Raw genomic sequence first — 27,939 nt, 5'->3', positions numbered from 1 at the left:
GTGTGTGTTTGTGTGTGTGGGTTTAAACACTCTGCTGTTAACAAATAAACAGCAACTTTTCCACCTTGTGAGATACCTGAACAACCCCTGTAACCATGGAAACTATTCAGATCAAACATAGGAACAGCTGTATGCTGAATGCTTAAAAGACAAAAATTGCACAAGAAAAAAAAAAGACTAAAATTACTTTTTGTGAACTAAAGCTAATAATAAGTACATGACTTAATGATGACAAACTAATATATTGGGTCTTTTGTTAAAAATAGGTATATATACATTTTGATGACAGACTAGTCTAAAACCAAATCAGGTGTCAAAAATATTTTACATTTTATAGCTAATTAGGATCCCACCATGACATGAGCTAGTCTTCCTGGGGTCCAAGTCAGACAGAGTGTATGTGAGTACACTGTATTATTCCTAAAAGTAAAGCTGAAAAAACAGCTAAACTGTGGACACACAAGCTGCAGCGTAGTGATGGATGATCCCTTTGGATTGGATCAGTGGTTTCTTCCATCAGTCATGATAAAGTGTTGTTGGGCCAGGCCTACTGTCTATATTCACTGATTAAACATGGACACATAGCTTAATTAAATGGCCCCACTTGTAGATTAGTGGTGTATGAAGTCCCTCTTGCTTGTGTAACAACAAATACTAATTAATTGTTAAAAAAAACAGAGAAAACCCTATTGAGAGAAAAATTAGCTAAAAATAAAATATGGTGAACTTTGTCGTCTAATAATCAAGTTTGAACAACCACAAGAGAACACATATAGCGAGTATTCAATTAGACTTCTTGTTGGCAAGTTAACCTTTTAATATTCAATTACAGAGCCACGGGTAGAAAATATAGTCATGTCAATTATCTATTATCCTGGCAAATTCACTGTCTTGCATTCTTAGGAGAAATAGCAAAAAATATGAAAAATACTGAAAAACTAGCTCAAGACACCATAGAAACACAAACACGTTCACTGACACCTTCTGTCCTTATGTAAATGTAAAAAGGCCTTCCAAGGATAAGGGGTTATAAAGGCATAATATGTGCATATTTATAGCCAACAGTCTATTATCATCATCTGGGCATTGAGACACACAGGCAGCTGTGATAGCTGGAGGCAGCGGCATAAGAGCTAAGCTGAGAACAAGCTGACAGACGTGCAAAATGCCATCAAAACATAAACAGTTGTACAAGATGAAACGCAGTAAAAAAAAAATGCAGTGTAAAGTAAAGAGTTCAAATTGTAGCAAGGAACTGATGCCAGCTTCAGTACTTGTTTGACATACACTAACATTTACATATCTACATATTTGGTGGAGAAAAGTGAATGAATTTGAAGTGGGGAGTAAAAACCAGAGGTGGGAATAAATCATCCTTTAAGTTACAAGTAAGGCTAAAGTCTTTGCAGCCAAGTCCCAAGTCAAGAATGGCAAGTCCCGAGTCATGTCCCAAGTCCTAAACTTTTGAGTTTTGAGTCCTAAATAAGTCACAACGCGCTCTTCACCAAATGTAATGACATTTTAACAGAAGAGCCTCAACTTAATGTTCTTTGGCCAACTTCAAATATTGAATGAAGTTAGAAGTTGTTGCATCTCTGTCTAGTTTTCAATCTACATGTTTTTCATAATGCAATTTATTCTCTTTTTTGTATGTGAACCAAACCTCTGTAATATTTTTTTTTTCTTACTGGTGTCAGTGCATAATGTTAGTTCTTCATGATTCTCTCCTGCAACTTGATTGGATGCTGTCTGAATGGCTCAAACAAAGTGGGTCTGGATAATTAGGTGTTGACTTCCTGAGAATGAAGAGCGTTAATTCAAGATATTAAAAGGAAATTAACTCATTTGTGGATTCACACTTTTTAATCTTTTGGCTTGGGGGAAGGTATCAAGAGTCAAAAGGCTCAAAAGTCCAAGTTACAAGTCATTGTTTTTAAAGTACAAGTCGAGTTGCAAGTCTTTTTTTTGATTTTGTCAAGTTGAGTCTAAAGTCATCAAATTTGTGACTTGAATCTGATGCAAGTTCAAGTCATGTGACTTGAGTCCACACCTCCGGTAACAACTACCTGTCTTAAATCTGGTGTTTTGTTTGTAGAAGACAGTGGTGGAAGACATATTCAGAGATTTAAGAGGTAAAAGCAGCAACAAGTCTACTCCACGACATTCAAGAGTAAAATTCCCCTATTCAAAAGTAGTCAGAATGGCATTATATCACTTATGTATTATATATTACAATATATATATTATATTTTTATGTCAATATATATATTACACTCATATTATACTCATACTGTATATATGTTGCTGTAATCGTTCCTTCTGTCCTTACTGGCAGTCTTGTGTTAGGAAGGACGCTTCCCTTTCTGACATTGAAAGTGAAACAGAACAGTGCTTGTTCGATGTAAAAACACACCTCAACATTCAGATGCAGGTTGGCTTCTGCAGTCTGATTTGATCAAACCAGGTGGGTATCTTACAATTATGTTTTGGTACAAAATTCTCTTGTTCCCTCAGACAGTGTTTCCCTGCTGAGCTGCAGTGGAGAGACAGTAACACAAAGAGGAAATGTACTAAAAATATTGTAACTTTGGAAGATCCTCGCTTGATATGATTAACTCAGAGTGCTGAATTCTCATATTAGCTTTGGCTTAACTTTGCGTTTTTTCACAGACGGAGGAATGAGTAGTTTGTCCTTGATCTTTCATTTATTTTTTTTTATTTATAAGTATGACACACATTAATCAACAATTCTGTTGACTCTGTGCCAGTGTCTGCTCCATCTCACATAGGAATCATGGTGGGGTGGAGGTGGGGGGGGGGGGGGGGGGGGGCAGCATGGACAAGAAGAACATCTGTAGTGATGACAATTCTTTCTGCTTATCTTTCTACATATGGGCATGTGAAAATTGCTTCAAGGCAGATGTGAAAAACTGTGAACCAATTGTTTTGTGCTGTAGCTAGGCCAGGTGGAGCCGATTTTTACGTACATGATTACATGTTTTGAAGAAGAAGAAGAAGGCATAATTTATTAATCCCCTGGGGGAAATTACATTTTTCACTCTGTTGTAATTTTGTATACACTCACATGCCCATCGGAGAGATGTCAGAGCGAGGGGGCTGCACACATACATATATATATACGTACAAATAGTCAGGCAGCCCGAGCAGTTAGGGGTTAGGTGCCTTGCTCAAGGGCACCTCTGCAGTGTGCAGGAGGTGAACTGGCAGCTCTCCAGCTACCAGTCCACACTCTGTAATTTGGTCCATGCTGGACTTGAACCAATGAACTTCCAGTTCCTGAGTCAAGTCCTTACAAACTGGGCTACTGCTGCCTCAACTTGTATCTTGTAACTATAGCTAGAAAAAAAAAATACTTTCAAGCCTTTTATGTGTTACTATTTAATACACAAGAGATATATTTTGAATGTAACATCACTTTAAAGCTGTAATATGTAACATTTCCGCAATGAAATGTCTAAAACCACTAGACCTATATTAGATATGTTGTTGAGTTGTATACTTACAAACTCTGGGAAATATGTATTTTATTCAAGGTAATGGTGCATTTCCTACCAGCTGCCAATTGTGATAACATCAGGGAAAACATAGGACACAATGGCTACGTGAGAGAACGAGGAAAGAAGTCGACGAACATGACTAAACTTAGGTTGAATAAAATTTTAATCCATTACCTTGTCTGAGAACATGATTTCTGCCTAAGTCATGTCAGATAGATTTCCACTGGCAATAGTGGTTGTTTACAATAGACACAACAACTCCCATGATCCTATGCTACTTCATGATATTTGTTATTATTTTACTGTGACAAAGACCCCTAATGGCTCAGAAAAGAGAGGACATCATTTCATACAGATGACATTTGATGGGGCCCTGGTTTAAAGGAGTGTACTTTTCACCATTTAATAGTAGTTGAACACAAAAGAAAAAAGACCCCATATCATCTGGACTGCTGGCAGTCAATAATGCATTCAGATATGGCCAATCAGTGATGAACTGAGGATAGGGAGAAAATAGACATCAATTTTAAAGCATGTGGATGGAACCATTTCTTTTGTCATTCCCTAAACATTTTGTCTAAACTTTGCAGTGGAGCAGCTCATGCTTCTGTATGGAAAGACTGAACCTCATCTGAGTACATTAGAGAGACTTTTTGAGAAGACTGTCCCCTTTTATAGGACAGCCAATCTTTCACTGATGTTGACTAATTTGCTGCACCCAAAAGATAGGCAGCAACACATTTACTGCATTTTTTATCCCGTCACTTTTGATTTGTAATAAAGCCTTCATCCATCTTCCGAGATACTGGCGCTTCATATTGATTGATGTGGAGCTTTTTTCCCTTCTTTTTTAGGGCAAGATATTTTGAAGGAGCAGATGGATTGATGTGATGTTCTTTCCTTTGGATAACTGATCCACTGGGCTGTGCTGCAGTTGAAGCCTGAGTCTAATTGACTATCCAGGGGATACCACCAAATTGTCATCCTGAGGCCTGAATCATCATTAAGCAGCAGAGCATTGATTTGTGTCCGTCTAAAGGTTGTAATGACACAGTGGTGCGTCTGTGTCTGAAACCAGGTGGAAAGCTACACTGCGTCATGGTGTTATCTCACTGGGCTTTGATGTCAACTAATTAAGTCTGGTCCTGCATGAAAATGATACATCTTAGGTGAGGAGATTGATTACATTCTGCTTCATTACCTGTTTTTCTTTTTATTTTAAATAATCTGTCCCTTTCCTTTCCAATTCATTTTCGTATGGATATGTTTAGTATCCATTTTCCCAGCTAATATCGCATTGCGCACAGGTTCATGGGAGTTGTGTAAAAGCCCTGTTAGCTTGTTAGGCAGGACAGCACGTCTTTGCCCCTGTGCTTCTGCCCTCTACCTGACTTTGTTATTAGAAGAGCAAATACCAGAGGCAGCAGCGCAAACACACAGAAATGCCAAATGTCAATCAGTGGGCTCGCCCTGACCTTACTGGATGCCCCGCTGTAAAAGAGGTGGGAGAAGATGAGATATGAGGGAGGATGTTAGCGACCGGTATACAGGATTCACTCTCAATCTCAATTCCCTGGATGGTGCAGGAGGTTACACCGCATTACCCCGTCAGTCCACATGTGTGTCTTTCAATTATTAAATCCAGCTGAGTATTCCAAATTCAATCAAATTTGTTTTGACTTCAAAAGCTGTCAGTCTGTCTGAGCGTAGTGCTGCAGTGCAGTGACAGAGGAGGTCTGTTTGTCCAGCCTGGATGGAGACAAAACTGCTGCACCAACTCTGTTACACTGGTTAAATTAGAAATGGCTATGTTTTTATTAATGGAGAAAGAGCCAGTATACAAAAAGAAAAAAAAAAATCACGCGTCCATACTAATGAGAGGAGAGTCAGGATCATAGATTTTTCACAGTCAAAACTAAAACCATTATAATTAGCCTGTGATGTGGTGCCCATGTGGTAAAATATCTGTACGTAAAACATCAAATTCTCATAAAGAACAGAACACAGGAGCTTAATCAAGAGGAATGATGCAACTAATCCATTAAGTAATTCATCATTGTGTTTTATAAGCATAACAATGATTCAGCACAGTTCAGCTCAGCTCTGTCTTTTCAGAAAAAAGAAGAGAAGCACTTTGGATTTTTTATGTCAAAAGTTTTTTTCTTTTTCAGGAAAAATGGTAGCCTGGCATTGCCAGAGCACGAATCTGCCAGAGCAAATACGACAGATTTGTCTGATTCCCAGACTAAAGGAATGGATGTGAATTTCTCAAGTTCTTAAAACTGTGTTTTTCCGAATCTGTTATTTATGTGCTTTTAAAATGTATCTCATTTATCTAAGCTCTTATATCTTTTAGACATTTTCAATGAGTATATAGCATTTTGTAAATTGTTTGTGTAATATGTCACACTTACTTTAAACATAATTTTTGCTACATTTCTGCCTAGTGTCCACACTATTCTGTCATTTTAGGACACTTAAAATGGAAACCTTTGGAAATGCTGACGCAGACGCCCACATGCACTCCTTGATTGGGTGTATCGGTCATTAAATGTCATTACCTGATACAACACACTGTGAGCTTATAAATGCTGTGAAGCTGGCTGTTGCTTGATCAGTGTTATGCTGTTTTATTTAGTTTTACAGGACTTTTAAAAGTTCTTGTCTCTGGATGTCCAGTTTGTCACTGATGTTCATCTGTCTTTTAATATGAGCCTCAATTACCCCACACTTGACTTGATTACTGTCAGCTGAATCGACAGCCACGGCAGCCAGTGAGCATACCATCTAAAAATTCCAATGCTGATGTTTCACTAAGAAAAGAGATGTTCAGTCATTTTGTGGTGAAAGTGAACAACTGACCAACAACCAATCTACAGCATTACTCTTGGTCTTGCTAGGTCTGACTCTGGCAATTTTGAGCTGCTGACAACTGCAGTGTTTGCACCACAACATGGCTAATGGAGCTAACTGTTACAAAATTTACAAAGTTAGCATGCATGTTGTATCAGTGACGAGGGAAGACTTCTGGACTATCCAGACAGGTTGTTTCAGTCTTAAGTGTGTGTGTGTGTGTGTGTGTGTGTGTGTGTGTGTGTGTGTGTGTGTGTGTGTGTGTGTGTGTGTGTAAATAATGGACTCGTTTTGATGCACAAATGTTTGAAAGTTTACCACTATTACTGTAGCTGCTAGCTTTGGTTAGCCTGCTGCTAGCATGATCAGCCGCTGACACAAATGGACATTGTAAATACAACTACGGGAAAGAAAGACAAAAACACAATTTCAATTTCATGTTTAAATAGAAAATAACATTATCCGAGAGGATTATGTGAAGAGCAGTCATCTTATCAGGCCTCATCATTTATGTCCTGTTATCTGACTGCTTCCTGTTTACACCGGCACACTCATGCCCAGTGTATGTGAATTGTTCATGTGATATATATTTTAAGGAGGATTAGTATGGATGGAGATTATTCCTGAAACAGAGCCAAAACACATGTCTGGATGTAGATCGTTTTCATTTTAAAACGCTGTTTTAGAAAACAAAAATGCAGCAGTGTGGATGTAGTCTCAGGGTAAAGATTATCTCTAAACCAACTTGTGTGCCTCACCATGCACTCTGATGCACTCCTGATAGGTACAAACCCATCCACTGGCTGCTATGTATTTGTATGTATATGATTGGTAATTAATTAATTAATATTTTTTTAACTGAATTGTTGGGCTTTAGTGTTGACATTTTCAGACTAGGATAAAGTTCATTTCAAGTCATGTGTATAGAGTTGTCCAGTGGGAGCAGATTCTGCTGATTGAATCCTCAGAAGATGAGAAATTGTGTAGAGAGTTCTCATTCTTTCATAAAAATCCAAACGCCTGTGGAGCTAAAAGGTACAGAGAAAAACAAACTACTGAATGAATTCCATGGAGCATTTCTGAGTGAAGCATCCAAACATTGAGCTTAAAATTTTGTTGTGTGCACTGCTAACAGGACAAGAAGCAACAGATTATGTTTAATGTTTAATAGAAACCTGACAATACATGCAACAGTTTATATCTATTCATTTTTGGATGCTGTTGAACAACTGCGGCATGTTTTTTGCTCTGATTTCTGACTTCTGTTGCATAGTAAGGGTGGTAACAGGGACTTCTGGGTGTTGTATGAAATTAAGTTGAACTAATGAAACACCTGGCCTTGAGATAAATCTATAGCATCATGAAATTTTGGCTCCTGAGTTTCTACACTATACTGAGGAACACTGTGGAAAACACTAAAAGAAGAATTTCAACTGGGTAATCGGAGTAGCAGAAGTAATGAACAAGACAGGAATTGATAAGTCTGACTGGTCAGCCCAAGCGCATTACACTGATGACAGCCAAAAAAATTGCTTCTTTGTGGCTTCAAACCATTTTGCCTGTGTGAACATGCCAGATTTGATTTTATGTGAAGTACACTGCCAGCCACTGCAAACGTGAAAGAACTGTTTTTCTACTTGTTTGTTTTGCTCTTTCTTCCTTTCTCCTCTCACATGGCTCCACATAACCGTCAGACCCTCACACATCTCTTCCCTTCCACCTGAGTCTGCTGGGTGTACACAGACGCTCCCTTCAGGGGCCAGCCATGATTTTTTTGTTTTTTTAAGTGCGGCGTTGGTTCAAATGAAGCCGATGCTCACGCCCACAGATCCCAAAAAGAGGGCAATTAGAGCGCTTGTGTGTGTGTAACCATGCACACATGCCATCCCGCACACAGACGCACACACATACAGGCACACATTAAGCGCACACACTTGCATGGCAGATGGCTTGGAGATGATGCCAGCAACTTACTGCACCGCTCAGCCCGGCAGACAGCATCACCACAGTGAGTGAAGATGAAAAGGAAACAATTCAAAGAAGAAAAGCACATTTGCAAGAATTGTTGTTAAATAATCTCTGTGTCCTTGACCATGCTACGCCGGGTTACATTTCGCTGTGACTGTAATATGTGTGTGTACCCAGGTTGAGTAAAGTGTGCAGAGTAAAAATGGTTCCTCTAGCTGCTCCCAGGTCTTTGAACAGCTTCCACTTTTAAAGGGAATATTAACTGTACCGTAATCTGCAATGTAATTTCCTTTTTATTAAAATGGATTTGGTATTGAAAAAATATTGTTCAGGAACCGGTATTGAAGCCATGGTATCGATATTGGTATTGAACATTTTTCAATGAACCCAGCCCCAAAATGAGAAACATTGCGGCCTGACAGTGACCAGGAAGCCACTGTGTTTCCATTTTCCAGCAGAGCCTCACAAAACTAAGATCATACAGTAAAATTAGGATGTGCTGATCAAATATGGATCAAGACTTTGTTACTACATTACCTATTTCTCACTTAAAATCCTTCCAGAAACATGTTTTAGTGTACTGTTTAGTTGTAATACAAGAAATATTGCGACCAGGCAGGCCACCATTATTTCCTGCTGAATGGATGTTCAAAAACCAAGCACGGCTCAAGTTCCAGTACATGATCCATGGTCTCGTTGGTACTGCACATGCTCTGGTTGCAAAAAAAACAAGAAAGCGACCAAACCAATGGGTGACTTCACACTGGCTCTGTCCACTGATACACTGTGTATGGCTGAAACACGTGAAAACGTACATCAACTCCCTGGAGGGCATATTTACAGCAGTAAGGAATGGCAGATCTGCCACGCTGAAAGGCCAGAAGCAGGCAATTACAGCTGAACGTCCTTCCAGGTTGTGGCCCAGAGAGAGAGAGATAGAAAGACAGAGGCAGAGAAAGAGAGAGAGAAAGAGAGTGCATGTGTGTCTCCGTGGGAGGCTAGAGGACTACAGGACAGGGACAGTGAGACCCATCTGCTGCTGGTTGTGACCAATCTGCTCTCTCTCTTACACACACACTCACACACTCTAAAGCAGTAAATCACCGCGAAGAGGCCAGCGTTAACTACACCATTGTATGTGTGTGTGCGTGTGTCCTGACCTTCTCTTGCCAGTGGAGGATGCCAATAATGACGAGGATGAAAACGCACACTCCGATCAGCGCAATGGCCGTCAGCAGCACGCTGTTGCTAGGAGTCAGGTACAACTTAGCGCTCCAGCTAAGGAGAGAGAGAGAGAGTGTGAGAGAGAGAGAGAGAGTGTGAGAGAGAGAGAGAGTATGAAAAGAATTAAGGCTTGCCATATGCTGTTTTATGTTTCCTCGTAGTTTTATTTGACAGAAAAACAATGTAATTACCAAATGGTGAACATTAGCAGAGAGCATGTCCTAATTAAGATAAAATAAATAAATGAACATCTCTTTCATTCACTTTCTTGTCACAGCCGAATAGAATGAAGCACTGCAAGAACTTTTATGCATCTCCAGAAATCCCACCACTTTGATATATTAAATTTATCATCTCACAATCTGTTATCTTTGGCTGTATGTGAGAAGAATACCAAGACACCTGGCTCTCCTGGTTAGATCTCATTCCACTCATGGTGTGTATGTTGGTGTGTGTCTGTGCTGTCATGTCTGGCAAGCCTGGTGAGGACATAAGTGTTATGTGGCAATGTGGAGGAGGGTGTGTGTATGTGTGTTGAATAGCCATCTGGAGCTCCTCCTGGGGTTTGAGCTACATGTGAACAACATCATGATAACATGAGAACACATGCCGCAAGGTTCGAGATAATGCGCGCGTGTGCCTCGACTGTGTGATACTATTGAGCTGAGGTAACATGAACTTAAGCATGTCATTCAGCCGCATCAGATGAGGGCGTTAAAAGTGTTGAATGGTATCCATGGCAACAAGCCTCAACGAGCGTCCCATCAAATTTATACTGCTGTGAACAAAAAGGGCAATTACGGTGCATTTTTTCTGTATTATATCTACGATATTGTGTTTGCATACCTGCGGGGTTTATCATGTGGGAAGGGGATGACGATGAGCTGAGAGTTAGGAATGATGGCTGTCCACTCCTGCTTCCTTATCTCCTGGAAAGATAGGGAAAACACATGAACAGGCTGTGCACATACATGGTAATACATTATGATGACAATACTGTATATGCAATCACATGCAGATTTCCACAGAGACACAGACACACACTCAGAATATGTATGTTAAGTCTTCTGGGGCAGAATAATGGGGTCCCATGTTTTTCCTTAGCTGCTGTGGAGAGGCTATTTTAAGAAGTGCATTTAAGACACAGACAACCTGCTACTTGAAATAAATTACCCTTGACTGCGGGGAGCAACACAGATTTCCTAGCCTGCGTGCATATGGGTGTGTATATTTGAATGTGTGATTAAGTTTTTCTCTGGCTTTGTGTGAGAGCCATCTGCAGAGCAAGTTATAATCTCAGTCTCTGTTGTGGTAAAATATACATCATCTTTTCTCATCCAGTAACTTAACTCATCATAGGAGCACTGACGTCTGACAGAACTTGTGGCAGAACACTTGAACCACTGTCTGAGTGCCAGGATGCTCTACAACATAAATTCATGCAATAGAGTTGTACATGAGGACTAAGATGGAAACAGAAACATACTTCACTGTAAAAAGTGTTTGGTGCGCCACCTCCTGTTAAATTTCACCCTGAAACCAGATGAATCTGTGAGCTCATGTTTCTTTTGCTCTGGCAGATATGTCTGGCCACCCTCCCGTTCAGAGAGATTTCCACCCATCCTGGATCTCTTTGGGTGAATCACGGCCATTTATTTGATATGGGGCAGGTTTGATATCATGACTGACTGATTTGATGACTGACTGATTGGAAAAGTCACGGTGATGTCACACATTTCAAATGCAACACACCAGGCTCACAAATCTCAGATATAACTGTCAAACAGTGCTTATCAAATATGAATCACAGTTCTATTTCTCGCCTCAAATGTTTGTGAAACATATTTTAGTGCACTGTTTAACTATAATTTGAGAAAGTTTGTGATCAGGCCTCAATTTTTTCCTGCTATAAACTGGACCGAATGTACATATATCATCAAGTGCTGTACCACGTTTTGTTGCTCTAATTGACTCTTCACTAAGTCCCACCTTCAAACAACAACTGTCCAATCATAGCTTAGCAATGCTAACTACAGCTGTCAAGCTTTCCATTTCTCGACATGTTGAAGTGGTGTGCAGGAGGCTCTGAGAAGAGCTACACTCTTAAAAAACGTGAAACACAAGTGCACATGTGTGGTGAATGGGTTAAATTGTCTTCATCTGCTCTAACATAAGCTGCAAATGTTAGTATGTCTGGCTAACTAACACTAGCTGTAGTAACTTTACCTCTGGCCTAACTTGTTAGATACCACTGCGTCTGCATTTGTTATGTCAGGGTTTTAGAAGTAGAATGTGGGCTGATGCAGAATCAAAGTGGGTCGACAACAATGTATCTCTCTCAGGTTGAGACCTGATCTCAGGTCTAAGCCGAGTTAGCTTAGCTCTTATCCCGGCTGTCTTCTGTGATCGCGGTCCGGCTCGTCTGGCTGGGTAATCTGTCTCCAAGTCCGCTGCACTAATCGAGTCCCTGCACTTCCTTTATCCACATTAATGAGTGTCTTTCTATCTATTACGTAGATATACCAGTCAACTGATAGTGGGTCTACCAAACTGACCCTTCCTAAGTCCCGCTCTCCCACCCCTTTTCACATTGCACTCCAATGACAGTTGAGCAAGCTTGGTACCTTGGTCAACTTTCTCCTTTCCTATTTTCTATACTTAGATATGCTATGTGCTTGGCTTGTCTGTACTGAAAACAAAAACAAATTCTAAAATTTTGAAGGTGGCTGAAAGGTGTTTCTAGGGGACCTGTAAAAGCTACATATATTGACATCTTAAGTTACCTAAGGTTAGCAAAACACTAGCTAACTAGCTGGTTAATCTGCATCAATCATAAGTTAGCTAGCTGGCTAGCCTTTTGATAATATTAGCGAACTTAAGATGTGACCCTGTGTGTTGCTTTCATAGGAAAAAGGCAGGCAGTGCACTCTGTGGATACAGAGTACTACAGGGCGCCTACTAGTAGGCCCCCAAAAACAGCTGAAGTTTGATTACCTTTAGCCAACCAACTACAAGTTTTGCACAAAGACAATTTTGCTATTATGATTTGGGGTTAAATAAGTATGTAAATTCAGGAGGTTATGTCAGGAGGTATGTTGTGCAGTGAAGTGGGTTTGTCATGAAGTAGACTGGGTGTGTCTTGTACTCTGTAAGCATCCAGATAGACCCGTCTTAGTAAAGGAGAAATTTCAACGAGGTATCAAGTTTGCTTAACTGCTATTAGTGCAAAGAGCTAAAAGCAGGGGTGAGGGACTTAAAAGGTCAGCTGCATCCAGATTCATTTTGGTCTGCGCCCCTTGGAAATCAAAAACAAACAGAGATCCCAGGTGCCAGGTTGGCTAGATTCATTAATTTAAACTAAATTATTTCCCAAATGGATAGACAATTGACAGTCATGTACAATCATACTTTCACTTGTCTTCTCTGCCAAGTCAGTCATGATAATGTAATACTGTATTTTTTTTCTCAAACTGATAAAAACACCACAGTAATAACAGAAGAGAAGTGGTGTCTACTGGGGGAGCAGTGTGTTTCTATGGATATGTAGTTATTCACCACACTGTCACTTTAAAGGTCTTGCACACCCACTGTTGACCCATGCAGGTGTTTTCATTTATATTGACTAATTACACTGTGTGGGCGTGCACAGGTTGTGTTTGACTGACAGCTCCTTCAGTCTCCCTGTTATTTTATGTTGCATCTGTTGGTAGAGCACTTTGGATAAAAGTGCTGTATAAATTCACTCCACTTACCATGTACAATTCAGTTTAGGGCTAAGTGATATGCACAAAATCAAATATCATGAGACCAAATACCTCGATATCAATACTGTAACATTATTGCAGAGATGCTTACTTGTACTTCCACAAAATATTAACACCAGTACTGTGGATATAATGACCAAGTGAGTAAAGGGAAATATTAGAGTGGCTAGATAAGTCTGGTAAGTTCAGAAAATTATATCACCTTACCGTAATGAAGTATTTAAAACCAGGAAAAGACAATACTTATGCCATGTCATGATACGACTGCCAAAATCTAAGTTAATATGTAGTCTCATATCACAATGTCGTTATAATATCAATGTATTTTAAAGCCCTACTAGAGTTTGGTCACATCATGTAATTCCAAACACATCCTCACCCAACCTCGACCTGATTATGGGTCTCATTTGCCAGCATGAAAGGAATGTGGATGTGCAGGGCCTTTAAACACAAATTAGTATGCAAGAGGGTATCTTAAAGACGGCACAAAACTTAAAACCACATCTGGAACCTGCTGCTGGACAAGAGGGTTGAGTGAAATCTTCTTGAATATTCTCTATGTTAAGATTTAGAAATCTCTAGGACGTTAATGCTTGAAGTGGATGAATGCCCCTTTTTCCATATAAATGTGCTAGCCTGGCAGGATTTGCTTTTCCATTACAACAAGACTGGCTGTTTGACACTTGTAACTGAAGACAAGCCCAACAAAGCTCAAGAGTCAAACGGCTGCAAAACAGGGGAAAAAAAAAGATTTGTTTCTTATAAATTCCTCACAATTTAAGTCCACCATTATTTTGTGGAAAATGGAAATGTTGGGTTTCATCAACACTATAGTTAACACAACTCCTCTAAGGTTCAAAATGAACATGTAACAGTAAAATAAAGCAGACACCTGAACGTACAAACAGTGACAGAAGAGAAACTCAACTTCAAACCTCAGACATTCAGTTCAGAGTTCAAAAGCTGAAAAAATATGGAAAGCTGGACACAAACTTTTCAAAATGTATTTTTCTCTGGTCTCCTGCACACGTTTGACTTGAGTCTCCCAACACGCTTGTTTGAGGAGGAGAAAGGGGGGTCACCCTGGGTTGGCCATAGCTCTCTTGGAGGTGTATTGGGCTTGCTTTGTCCTCACTCCAGAGAAGGTCCGTCTCAGGTGTAACTCGGCATAGTTTGGCATGTTATAAGCGGTAGTGGAAATGCAAATCAGCAAGGCACAGTCCAAGTGTGACCAAACATGGCAATGGAAAAGCTCCAGATGAGACCTCATACCATCCACCCCAAAACACACTTCTGTCACATTTGCCTGCCAGTAAATTCTGACATAAATAATAAAGGTTTTCAGGTGTCCTTAAGGCTGCATGTTTTTGTTTTTTTTTTTTTTTTACATCACATTCCTTTTTCTTCATTCATCCATTCATAGTTAATAATTGTGAAAAGGATTTTGGCATGTGGGTGTTAAGCTGGACAGGCAGTGACTGTTGAGACACAGAGTTAAACTACCACAGAGTTTTAAAACATTTGCTTGCAGCACTGTGTCTGACAGCAGTTTGACTTTGCAAGTTCAAGTTGCATTTTTAGTAGCTTGCCGCCTTAAGGCTCAACAGCCAAGGCTGACATCTGACATAAGACTGACACACACTGTATTTAACCTCTGTATGCAACAGAGTGATTTGATTTCTAGAAAAGCCCACTACCATCATCAGTTTCTGTTGTTTTTCACCTTTTTCTGAGTCCAATATATCCTTGTGTCTTTATTTAGCCCCTCGTCTGGCATCCAAGGTTGTGCTCGGGCTCATTAGGGGTTAAGAGTTTAGAGATTTCATATTAATGACTTAAAATCTGTAATCATGCTTGTAGCTGCGAGGAAACATTTCCAGTTCTACATTTGGCAGAATCTGGGAGTACCACTGCTCTTTAATTGTGGCTCTCTGTTTCTTCATCAATCGAGAGGAACCACATCTCGCAGCTATTTCGAATGAGCATGCAACAACGACATCGCTTTTTACATAACGAGCACATTCTCGCCGCAAGCCATTGTCGCTTAGCTCTTGGAAAGCGCTGCCGTCGGTGTGGCAACTGGCGGGGGAGCGGAGCTGGAGACGAGTCAGCCTCCACTAGTGCTGCCTGGGAGCAGATCCGATCTGGCTGTTTGGAAGAGAAAAGTGTTCCCAAGTCTTCAGAGAGAAAGAGAGACACTCTGGTTCAAAGCCAGGGAAACTGGCACAGTATGAGAGAGCGAGGGAGACAGATACAGAGATGGAGGGTGAGGGAGATGGAGAGAGAGCGAGAGTGACAAGTAGGGGACTGATTAGTGAAGCAAACCACTTTGAGCAGCAAAGGGAATCCCCCGGGTGGAAGATAAGTGAACAGGAGGAGAGAGACTCAAAAGAAAAAGACAGGGAGGGGGGGAGGAGAGGAATGATTGGACAGAAGATGGAAGATATCCAAGTAGATTTTTACAAAACCTCTCCTTCTGTGAAACAGCAGGCACACACTCTCATTGTGCAGGAGAAAATTGTAAAGGGCACAGCAGGGGGATAGTGAGAGAATGGGAGAAGGACGGATATGGAGAGAGAGCCAAAGAAAATAAAAATGAGAGATAGATAGATAAGGAGATTTGACAAACAGAAAGATCCAAACCTGCCGAGTGAGTGGAGTGATGTAGCGGTCAAGATTTCTAAGCCTTTTCCTTTTTTTCCTAAGGAGCTTTCCAATGTTTCTCCTCCTCATTACAGGTAGATCTGATGGAGTTACTCCCCTCCCTAGTCCCTCTGGGTAAAAAAAAATCTACTCGGCACAATGGGCCGCATCTTTAGGCATTCATTAATTCACTTTGTAGAAGGAATGGTGAGGAGGAGGAAAAATGGGGGGAAAAATATGATCACATTTCTTTGCATAAGAAAAAGGAGTGTGCAGAGAGGGGACAACAAAGCAGCTTGTTTGAGATGAGTGTTCTTGGTGCACTACAGCTTCTGAGTCACGGACCGACCCATCTACAATTCTAATCAGCTGCTTGACGAAGATCTTGGTACCACACGGGAGGGGGAAAAAAGGGCCCTGTCGTGCCTAATATTCAGTGTGACAAGTGCAAGGCGACAGAGAGAGAAAACGGAGATGGAGATGAATGTGGAGATAGTGTGAGCGCTGAGCTGAAGAGCGCTGACATTTGAAGTAGTGCAGTGTAGAAATGTGGGTGACGAATAGATTAAAAACATAAACCCAATCAATTATTTACGATATCAATATAACGCTGGCTTGTAGTATGACAGGAGGCACACACTGCTCTACTCTTAGGGTTGTTGAACAAAGATGTGTTTGAAGCTCAAAGTAAAGATGTGGGGAGCTGATGTTTCTGTTCTAGCAGGAAGCTCGCAGCACCTTTATTAATCCCACAGGTGATGTCATCAATCATTCCATACAGTACATTATAAGCTGAATGTGTAATATATCTGCCATTAAGCCAAGTGTGTGTTGGATATTTCAACTCCCAACCTTTCTACTTCTCTTTAATTACTAGGTGTGCAAAGGAAACTTCTTACAGGGTTCGATATTAACCATGGTCCAATGGCATGTAGCCACAACAGTTACTCTCTGTTCACCAAATATTCCATGTAAACTTCATCTACATACTACGAGCCTTCTCCACAATGATATAGTGCCACAAACATCCCAATTCTTTTGCATCTTTTAGTTCAACATTCTGCATAAACAACGGACAGTGCATTGGCTGGCTACTAATATGTCTGGGCTACTGTATTACGGTTTGACTGCAGGGATGGTGTCATTAGGATTTTATCAATACTGATATGGATACTGATCCTTATCAATGCATTATCACTGCTTTTCATAATTTGATGAAAAGACGTGACATAAAGATGTAAAAATGTGATGATTTTGTCAGATTCCAACTTTCAGTCTTTCTAAGAACGGTAATGAACAGCATTCACAAACATTTTTGCAACTTTTCTTGTAAAAATTAAATTGGATGTTCATAATAAGACACTGACTATTAAATATTAATTAAATACTATTTTAATTTTCTCCAAAGTCCTCCAGGTTACAACCAGGCCTTATTATAGTTTTATATTTAGATTATGAATAGGGGGAACGCAATTTTGTGAGATCATGGAATCTTGCAGGATTTCATGGGATGCGATTTCACATCATCTCCTGTGGAAGCGGATGTAAACAAACTGGAGACAAATGCGGTGCAACAGTTTGCTGTAGTAAAACTTTGCCGTGAGACAAACAAACGCAGAAGATAAACAAGTCTGGATGAGAAAATTTTTTAGGAGACACATCAACACAGGCTGTTGTTGTTGTTGATGTGTCCGGGTATGTGTAGCTGTGATTAGTGCTGTGGTGGGTGTAATATCATGGTCAGTTTGTCTGCTGCGTGCATGATGTGACCATGGTGCAGGACTCGTGTGTGGGCACAGAATCGGATATGTGACGCTGACCGCCGGTTCCGGTCTCTGGCTGGTCGATCGGTGCGTCCCTACTGGTAACTGTAGTTAAGGGCTATGGTCATCTCTTGTGCAAAGGAGAAGCATCTTGTCACTAAAATGAGAATAGCCTTGTCCACCTTAAAAGTCAGTCCACCTTAACTGAGCCTGTGTTGAACCTGTTGCTACTTTGGAACAAAGTGTAAAATACAGGAACTTGGCTTGGGTCATGAGGAGTTGCAGCATTTATTATATGCCTAAACTGTTGACACAATGCACTTCACTGCTACGTTCATGCTCTCTCTGTCTCTGTCGTCTTGACTCACATGGCCGCGTTAGCAGGAGGAGATGCTGAAAGAGGAAAAGTTGAAAGAACCAACTTTTGGAGAAAGAATCTCTTCCAGTTGTGTCCTTGTTTGGTTTATTTTGTGTACCAAGCTTTGACATCTGCATCTGGCTGCAGTTTATGCTGCCTAAAAGCGAAACCAGGACGCTTCCTTTGGTTTGTGTCAATGTGTTTGAGAGAGAGACAGAGGGGAGAGAGAGTGTGCAGTTTGCAGGGTACAGACTGAACAGGAAAAACACAGCTGAATCAGAGAAATAAAACATTATTTCATGATTGTTTCATAACGGTTATGTTCTAAGCATAAATAAAAAAAAACCCACACTGCTACAGAACCATGTGACTTATTGCTGCAATGCCTGATTCTGTCTGAATGTGGCCTTTGGAGTGAATTAATTTTACATAAATACCAATAGTTGCACCGTTGGTCTGGGAGCTTATCAATACTTCGGCACTGATCAGTCAGGAACTGGTACCAATTTAGTACAGGTCCTCAATACCCATCCTATTTACTGAGCCTGCTCACACTGCTAAGGCGCTATCCTTACAGAAGAACCATAAACACAAAAGGTGGACAATAAAAAACAAACTGGCAATGGAAATTTGCAAATGGAAGCAGAAGGTTAAGTGGCAAGAATATGACACTAAGAGTCTAGCTTGTTTCTTATTGGAAACAATACCTTCAGGAAATACAGAGTTCATGGGAAGAGTAGTCATCACAAGTGTGTGTTAAGATGCATTGACCTGTCGTTCCTTCATTGTTTTTATAAAGGTTTTTAGTAGTAGTTGTAAGTAATAAATTGTCCGATATGTATTTTTTTTTGCAAAATAAGTTCAAATACCTTGTGGCTTATATATAGCTCTACACATTGCCTTCATCTAGAATTTAAGGATTCATGAATATGCAAATAGTCCCCACCCTCTCCACAGTCCCAACCCCAACCTCTACCCCTACATAGCTGCACCTGACTTCTCCTCTGTTGTCCTTGCTAATCATGATAACTACACGACTAACTTCGACATCTGGCCTCTCCTGTGGGCTGGGCATCGCTGTTAATTATGTGTATAGCTCCACCCCCTAAATTGACAGGATTGGCTCTGTAGGTTTATGATGTCATATACTCAGCCTTGCAAAATCCGTTTTTTTGAGACTGCCCTTGCTCCCTGCAGTTTCAAAGCAAGAGAAGCTCAGACATGGTGTTACTACATGGACATGTTAACATGGTTAAAAACATGATTTTCACTGAATGGGATCTTTAAAAATATTTGTGTCTGTCCTTGTCTTACCTCTATTGTACTGCCCATTGCTGCCTTATGTGCCTCAAGTCCTTTCACACATGCACTGTGAGTCTGCACTTATCTAGACATTACCCAGACGAGCTGTATGTGAGAACTCAAATGTCCAAATCAGTTGCACAAGCCAGTAAACATATTCAAACCTGCTAGCTCCCTGGTCCAAAGTCATTGTGAGCCAATGTGTGAATAGAGCAGGTCACTGTCCAGTGGATTCATAATGAGCAAGTGGGTATGTTGATGATGTTGGACAGTGTGTAGCTTCCATATAAGCTATCAGCCTACTTGAGTCTCATTTTTACCTCATGTTTTAATGCCGTACTTTGCCATCTGTGGTGTGAAAACATCAGATTTCCTCACATTCACAGAAAGTAAAGTGTGTGTCCTGCTCATTGTTCAGTTATTAAATCCCAGTGCACCACAAAGCCAGACAGACAGGCTGGAGTCACACTGTCAATCATTTCTATCACCCTTCTCCACTTTCCCTCACAGGGAGTTTTGTGGTTTAGGGTCATTTTAAGACTCAGTTTGTATTGATATCAATGCAAAAACATCATGTAATGTCATCATTACAGATGAGTCCTGCTCCTCTTGAAAGCTCTGCAGGTGCCACCTCTCGCCTAAACCAAACACAGTATTGCCAATATGTTTGAGAGTGTCTGACACGAACAGTCTCCTGTTGAATGCAACAGGTGTGAAAGGACAATGTCCCCACCTGATTCTGAGGACACTGTTCATGTGAAACAACTTCAGTGTGCCATCATCCTGCTAAAACTGGACTTTTTCTAACGCTGAGGGCTGTAAAATATGCTTCTTTACAAGTAACTGCTACCAAAACATAGAAAATGTATCCTCATTAAGCAGGATTTAATTTAGAAAAAGAGGTCTGTCTGTGATAATTCAAATAAATGAAACTGTGAAAATCCTGCAACAAAAAGAAATGACTACTTGTGTTTCAGAGAATTAACAGGATCCATAAATGAATGAGCAAACCAAAGACTTCCAGTGGAAAACTGGAGAGAATGAAGAACTGATTAGCTTTGTGTGGGTCTTAACCGTTTTTGTGTTAAGCTAATACATCTTGATCAATCATTTTTACAAATAAAAAAAAAGAAAGGGAAAAACTACAACTACAACAACATTTTTGGACATCAGGTTTCTCACATACTCTTGTTATGTGCCTCCCACAGTTGCAAACATTCTGAAGACAATCATTTGACAATTGATATGAACACCAGTTATCACATATTTTGTTGCGTTAACTGCTGCTGCTGAAATAAGAAAAAAACAACCTTAACCAACCATTAAATGTTTCGGCAAGATTAGGGAAAAACTCTTGTTTCTGTTCAGCATTTCTAATTTGATAAGAAAACACGTGGAGGGAAATCCCTCCTCTGAATCTTCACAAAATATGCTTCAAACAAGTCTTACAGTCCTCAGAAGAAATCTGTTACATCCAGCCTATTATGACATGCCTGAGCTGCAGGAGAAAAACAACTATTTTGCTCTCTCCTTATGACTTTAAATGTGCATGAATTGAACTTACCATGAATTAGTCCACCGTTTGATGCTTTTCTTGGAAAGTTTTCTGGTTCTTAACATCATGATCCCGGGGCTATTTTTGTTTGTCTCTTTCCCCCTTTTTCCCCAGACTTATTACATAGACATTAAATGTCTCAGCCACGCATGCCATACACTGTTATATTCAAGAGAGGAGGGTGCTCAGAAATGACTTAATTTGACATGTGAGTGGTATTATACATGTTCTAAGATACTTTTTATGAGACAACTACAGCATTTTCATGCGATTTGCACCCAGATGGTTGAAGAGGCTTTTTAAATCTTTTTGCCGTTCAGCACACCGACTCCCTTTTCTCTGTGTGCTGTAGCTCTCACACACACACCTCTATAAGTGTATCTCCCTCAAACATTCTGTGAGACCATTCAGCCTGTGGCTCTTCCTACAGGGCTGCTGTGCAGTGTCCAGGTAATCTAACCCTCTCATATTTCCTCACCGTCTCTCCAGGCTGCCGGGGGATGCCGACAAAAAGGTGGTCCAGGAAGTTGGCGCTGCGTCCAAGGCCCAGCACAGTGTAGGGCAGTTGGAGGGAGAAGTGAGCCGACTGGCTCAACTGACCGGCTGCAGGAAGAGAGGGAGAGAAAAAAGACCATTTTTAATGTTATAAAAGGACACATAAGTACGTCAGGATAACTAATGAGCCTATCTCAAAGGGTATTGTGCGCCGATGTTTTGTTTTTCAGACACATTTTGGCCCTATTACTATTGGATGGATAGCCATAAACTTTTGCACAGACAATAATGGTCCCCAGACCATAAATCAGACTTTTTTCACCCTATTTATTCAGGAGAGTTTTCACTGAGAGCAATGCTCACTTTCTTAGAAATGCCCTGATCACATGGAAGCTGCACAGTACAACCACAGTATGACCTGCCTACCACTGAGCACCTCTACTGGAGCAGTTAGGGTTAAGGGCCTTGCTCAAGGGTACCTCTGTAGTGGTAATGAGGGAGGGGCAAGCACTGGCTTTCACTTTACCCATCCAGATTCTCCCTGCTTGTCCAGGGGACTGAATGACCACCTCCGGTCAACCTTTAGGCCAACACTGCACACCACTAATGCCACCATGAGGTTGTCATTGGTGTTTTTTTAGTGAAACATATCAAAAATTATTGAACGTATTGTCATAATATTTTGACATTTATGGAGGCCAGAGGATGTCTGGTTGGGCCAATGGACAATGCTACTGTCCATCATGATGGCTGACAATCATTAACCACTGAGTCCTCTACCTCCACGACATTGTGATTCAAAAGCCTTCTGTGTTTGAGGGAGTGGGTTGGGTTTGAGATGTTACCTAAGCTGTTGCTGCTATTCCACTGCACTCCATGTCATATTGTAATATTTTCTTTTTAAATACAATTAAGTATTTAATTATAATCAGACATGTGGTGCTACAACAAAGACCCTTTTCGACCCAGCATTGATAATATTGTCCATTGTGATGCTACACTGTAGACATCATTGTATGCCAATTTAGTGGACATTGCACAACCCTGAGAGGATGCATCTTTGTGCTTGGTGTTCTCTTGACTTAAGTCCACCAGCAGGTCAAAGTTTTCACCTATCCAATAGATGGAACAGAATTTGGTTCAGAATTCATGCTTCCTTGATGATATATGACTTTGGAGATCCTTTGAACTTTTCTCTTGTGCAGCCACACAGTTCACATTTGTGGCTTTGAGTGAAATGTCTTGATAACTATTGGTTGGACTGCCATTAAAATTTGGCCCAGATATTCATGTTCTGCTCAGGATGAATTTTAATTTTAATGATTGCTAAACTCAATCATCAAGTCAAAATTGTTATGTATTATGACTAAATATCAGTATATTTAATGACAGTTTTAACATACTAAACAATGCTAGCATGCTAAATGAACACAGCAAACATTATACTGGCTGAACATCAGCATCATAGGATTGTCATTGTGAGCATGTTAGCATGCAAGTGTTAGCACTTGGCTCAAAGCACCACTGTGCCTGTATACAGCCTCACACAACCACTCAAGTGGCTAAAGATTATTAGTCTTGTTTTAGAGCTATTAGGTAATACATTTCTTTTATTGTATTGCACTTTGGCACACAAAGGATTGTTTTAACATTTTTGATGACGCATTGGTTTGTGTGAGGTCAGCATTTTCTTCTATGGCTGGCTGAGTGGTGCCAATACATTTTCATGCTTTTGGCAAGTTGCTCAGTTTTCTGAGTCATGGAACTCTTTTTTTTCCCTCGTTCTTAACTCATTGGAAGAAAAACTGCCCTGTCATAGCTTCCTGTGAATCACTCATAGTGGTCCAGAGGGGCACGAAACAAATAAAAACGACCTTTTTCACAGCAGCTAGCTTGATATGAAATAGTAAACACAGGTATTACCAACTATTTCCATTTACTGTAGTAGAGCTTTTCCAGTGAGCCAACATGCACAATAGCAGCACTCTGACTCTGTTTGACCTGAATGGAATGGGACCTTAATTAGTAACATGGATTTTTACCCAACTATTTGCTGTGAAAAAACAAAAATAGTGCTTAATTATTCACAATTTAATCTTTTTTGGGGTATGGAAAAATGTATAAATGTTCACTTGCCCTCCTTGTGTCTGATCCCAGTCACTCTCTCATATTTAGCAATGCATAGCCAGATTTTAAAATTCAATAAAAATAAGGCTACACAATATGGTTTAAAAAAAAAAAAAAAAAAAGTTTTGCCATTGTTCTGACAGATCCAAACATTTTTTTGCATCTTAAATCTAGAGAGCAAGATTTGTAGGCCAGGGCATCTCTGGAGCACAACAACATTTCATTATACTGCTGTTCTGTTATATATTTTTCCTTCATTAAAAATTGGTGCTTCTGCATTTTGGATATTTCACTTGGCTACATTGTGATGATGATAATATTTCACTTAACTGTGAAGCCTTAAAATATTATTTTGAATAATAAATATGAATCTAAATTTGCTGCCCCTTTAAACATTATGTGAACATGGCAGTCAGAAGCTTTGCACATTTACTTTAAAGACTTTCTGCTCACAACAACTGGCTGAACTATCAGCTGTGTAAGTAAACATAACCCTTGTTTGCTTTAGTTATCCTATGATACTGTAGCTGCAACAACCCCACTCTCCCAAAGGAATCATTGAAGTTTTACTTAATGTAATGCAATCAGCTCTATCTTGACCTATCCTGACCATGACTGTCAGTGATAAAAGGTACAAGTAAACATAATGAGAGGGACGAGGAAGAAACGCACAACAGGAGCGATCGAGCCAGAGGGACTGCAGCGTGAGACCTTGTGTTCTGACATGAAGACGCATCATAAAAGATACAAATCAGAGTGAGACACCTGAGGCCAGTCCAACACCTCTCCCTTTCTCCTCACACAACCTCCATCCTCCTCCTCCTCCTCTCCCTCCTTACTTACTATTCTCATCCAACCCTTTAGTCTCTCGTTTCCTCCTCTCTGCTCATCTCTCTCCCTCCTCTCCCGTGATACATCACTCCGATTTGGCCTTACTCATTTCGCTTCCCCTTCCTCTCCTCCCTCCCGCTCGTCTCCCCTCTCTCTCCCCTTCAGCTGCTGTATCTCGCCCACGCCACCCAACTCTGCCAAGTGCAGCCGACATAAATCAACCTCTACGTGGTAAACAAAGAGAGGGAAGGAGAGAGCGTGAGCGATGGAAGAAGAGAGAGAAAGCCTGGAGGCAGCCAGTGATCAGAACTAATGTGGATGGACTGCGTATTGCGGGCCGAGAGGAGCACAACAGCTTTGCTTCTCCCTTGATTTTTTTTTAAATCTAAGTCTAACCTCAGTTCGGTTAAAAAAAAAGATTTGTCCCGTTCATTTTTGGGCACTTCAGCTAAACCTGGGTCAGCTAACTGCAGATCAGTAGTTCTCTTTTTAAATGCTCTTTTATATTGTACAAATACTGCTGGTATTTTACCTTGAGAACATTGCATGTACAGGTAAACTAGAGTTACCACCTCGCAGTTGTATTCCTCTGCAAACCAGTAAAGTTACCGTTTACATCCATGCCTGTCTGGGCAATTTTTTGGTGACATGGAAGTCATCACTATATTGATAAATATGATTTCAGTGAATAATTTCCAGTGAGAAACGAGCTGTCTGTCTGTCATTTAGAGAGATTTTTACAGAGGAGTACAGAGGACTGCTAGAGAGTTGAACATTATGATGTCACAGAAAAGTTGACCTTTGACCTTTTTGACCTGCATTAACACATTATCAGTTAATCCTCAAGTCCAAGTGGAAATTTGTGCCAAATTTGAAGAAATTCCCTGAAAGCCTTAAAACATTATTGTGATAGTATGCCACAAGAACAGGGCAGACAGACAACCCGAAAACATAATGCAAGTGGGTGAAGGTAAGTAATTAACACAGGTAGAACCAGTGGTGGCTGGTATTTATTAGAAGGCCGTCCATGATGCTGTAATGTCCAGGCTTTGTTTCCAGTCAGCCTGAATGCTGAATGAACCCATCGACTTTTGCCACCTACCACCAAAGAAAACTTTTCATCAGTCATCTCTCTTTATCTCTCTAAATCTCCCTTGCATGAAGTTGCTCTATGTATTCTGTTTTTCTAGCTTTTCAGTGCTGGGTGGTGGTGTTGTGAAGAGGCAGTATAATTGCCTTAATCGCACACCGCGGATAGCAAAAGAGAGGGGGAGAGAGACAGAAATATTGGCTGTTTCCAGGAAGAGCAGGGCACAGTTTCATAGACATTGACTTGTTCAGGGTAGTACAAAGCCCCGGCTTCTAACAGGCATTGAAGATGAATCCTGGTGTGTCTGACATTTACCGAGAGGTGTGTGTGTGCGAGTAGGACAAATGTACCAGATCAGTAAAGTGGAAAGCAGTGTGGTGTAAGGGATTTTATTCAGTATATTTAATGACAATCTAGTAAATTCAGTGAGAAAAGCTAAAAGAAGGGAGAGATGCAAAATGACATTGACAGTTACTGTTGTTTTTTAGCCATGCTAATGGCACAGCTCTATGGGTGCAATGTTGGTCAGTCAGTTGTTTGGTCTACCATTTTGATCCAGACCAAAATATCTCATCAACTATTAGATAACTGCCACAAACTGGACTTTTCTCTGGCATTAATATGAGGTTTACAATTTTAGTTTTTAGTGAATAATTCAACAATTATAGGACACACATTCATGATGCCCAGAGGCAGTGTTGCCCAGACTGGTTTGATGTTTTCCATCAAAATCTCCAAATTAATAACAAAAAACCCAGCCCAAATATTATCAATAATAAACAAAACAACTGAATGCACAGAGACAGTGTTGTCAGATTGGTTAGATTTTTTTTTAGCCCGACAACTGCTATGAATTAGCCCAAATTGATTACAAAAAAAAATCCTAGTCAAAATATTATCTATAACAAACAAAACAAATGAATTCATAAGCAATAGGAAGTCAAATAAACAATTTTTCAATATGCCATATAATAATACAACAATTCAAGTGTTCACAAGTGCACTAGAATGCAGGCTACATTTTGCCCTCTGTCTTTAACATACAGAAAAATTAAGTACAAATAACAAAAATAATGGGTTTTATCCAACTTTGTAGACTGCAACAAGAACCCCCCCCCCCCCCCCCCCCCCCGCCACACACACAAGAAGAGGAAGAAGGTGAGGTGAGGTTTTCAAAAGGACAATAAAATAATGCTAATGATGATGTCATGTTGCAAACATAGAGGTTTCTGTTACAAATATAGACACTACAGCGTGTGTGTTCATAAGCTTCAAGTGGGGGGTAATGATGATAATTCGTATCTCCTCTCAGTGGAATGAATCAAAATAATTTCATATCAAAGTTGACTTTATAGTGACTGGATATGTTAGCATAACTGAGAAATACAATTTATAAATATATACTCTAATTTTTAATGCCATTTTTCAAAACAACCAGCCTAAATTATGGCAAAACAGCCAAAATTCTGTCTATCTGGCCAAGTCCATTTTAACCAACACAATGCAACCCCAAACAACACTGGTAACACTGCCCAGAGGATGACTACAAACAACTCCAGTGCCACCAGCAGGTCAATTTTTTTATCCAGTGAAATATCATGGTGGTGATGGTTATAAAGTGACAAAAATAACATTCCCAACAGTGTCTGCACTACTTTGCATTTTGCACGAAGTAGCAAATGTGAACATGGTAAGCATCATACCTGCTAAAAGTCAGTCTGTTAGCACTGTCATTGTGAACATGTTAGCATTTAGCTCTGTACAGTCTCAGAGCTGCAAGCATGGCTGTAGATTCTTAAATGAAGTTTTTAACTGGTTATGAAACTATCTCAATAATACTGATACCTCTATGTGATCTACCTATGTAAACAAGATCGTCAGCAAGAGGTCTGACTCTTTCTATATAGTTATTCTTCATGCCTGCCACCGTGTCAGATTGTCCTTACTGCAGACCGAAAGAGCATATGTTTACATTTGCCCAGGCATAATTGTATTACCCAGTTAAAAAAGAAGCAGGAGACACTGTTTAGATGACTGTATTTTTTATGTTATACTTTGAGGTTATTGTGGAGGAAACACCACTTTTGTCCACAGGGCCTCCAAAGTCAACAAAATATTAAAGTTCCTTTCAGCAGCCTTAAGTTTCGTTCCAAGGTCACCTGCGGTCTGATATAAAAAACTAAATGAACAAAAATGTGTGTATTCTAATATACTGTATGAAAACACACACATCCCACTGCTTTGAATCTGCAGGAGATGACAAAAGTCATATCTTGGCTCTTGCCATGCGTAGACTGACTGAATAAATTTCATTATTGTGGAACAAAAACACACAGGGAGCTGTCATACCTGCGCATAGCTGGAGCTATGGGGGAAAACTGAGAATGTCAAAACGTTTCATGGTGCTCTGTGGCCAAAGGACTTTATATAGAACAAGCTAATATAACC

The 27,939-nt window shown here is 40.2% G+C and overlaps 1 protein-coding gene across 1 annotated transcript in view; it reads right to left on the bottom strand.

Moving 5' to 3' along the window:
- Positions 1 to 27,939, bottom strand: part of itfg1 (integrin alpha FG-GAP repeat containing 1) — a 181,913-nt gene that overhangs the window by 3,875 nt on the left and 150,099 nt on the right. The window contains exons 15-17 of the mRNA XM_084721305.1: positions 21,427 to 21,551; positions 10,410 to 10,492; positions 9,500 to 9,617 (exon numbers count right to left, since the gene is read on the bottom strand). Coding sequence (XP_084577431.1) covers positions 9,500 to 9,617; positions 10,410 to 10,492; positions 21,427 to 21,551 — 326 coding nt within the window. The remainder of the gene's footprint in view (positions 1 to 9,499; positions 9,618 to 10,409; positions 10,493 to 21,426; positions 21,552 to 27,939) is intronic.

The sequence above is a fragment of the Lutjanus erythropterus genome, chromosome 1 (genome assembly GCF_056507025.1).
Source record: "Lutjanus erythropterus isolate fLutEry1 chromosome 1, fLutEry1.hap2, whole genome shotgun sequence".
NCBI lineage: Eukaryota > Metazoa > Chordata > Actinopteri > Lutjaniformes > Lutjanidae > Lutjanus > Lutjanus erythropterus.
Note: the sequence above shows the minus strand (reverse complement) of the source record. Positions and strands in the feature narration are given on the sequence as shown.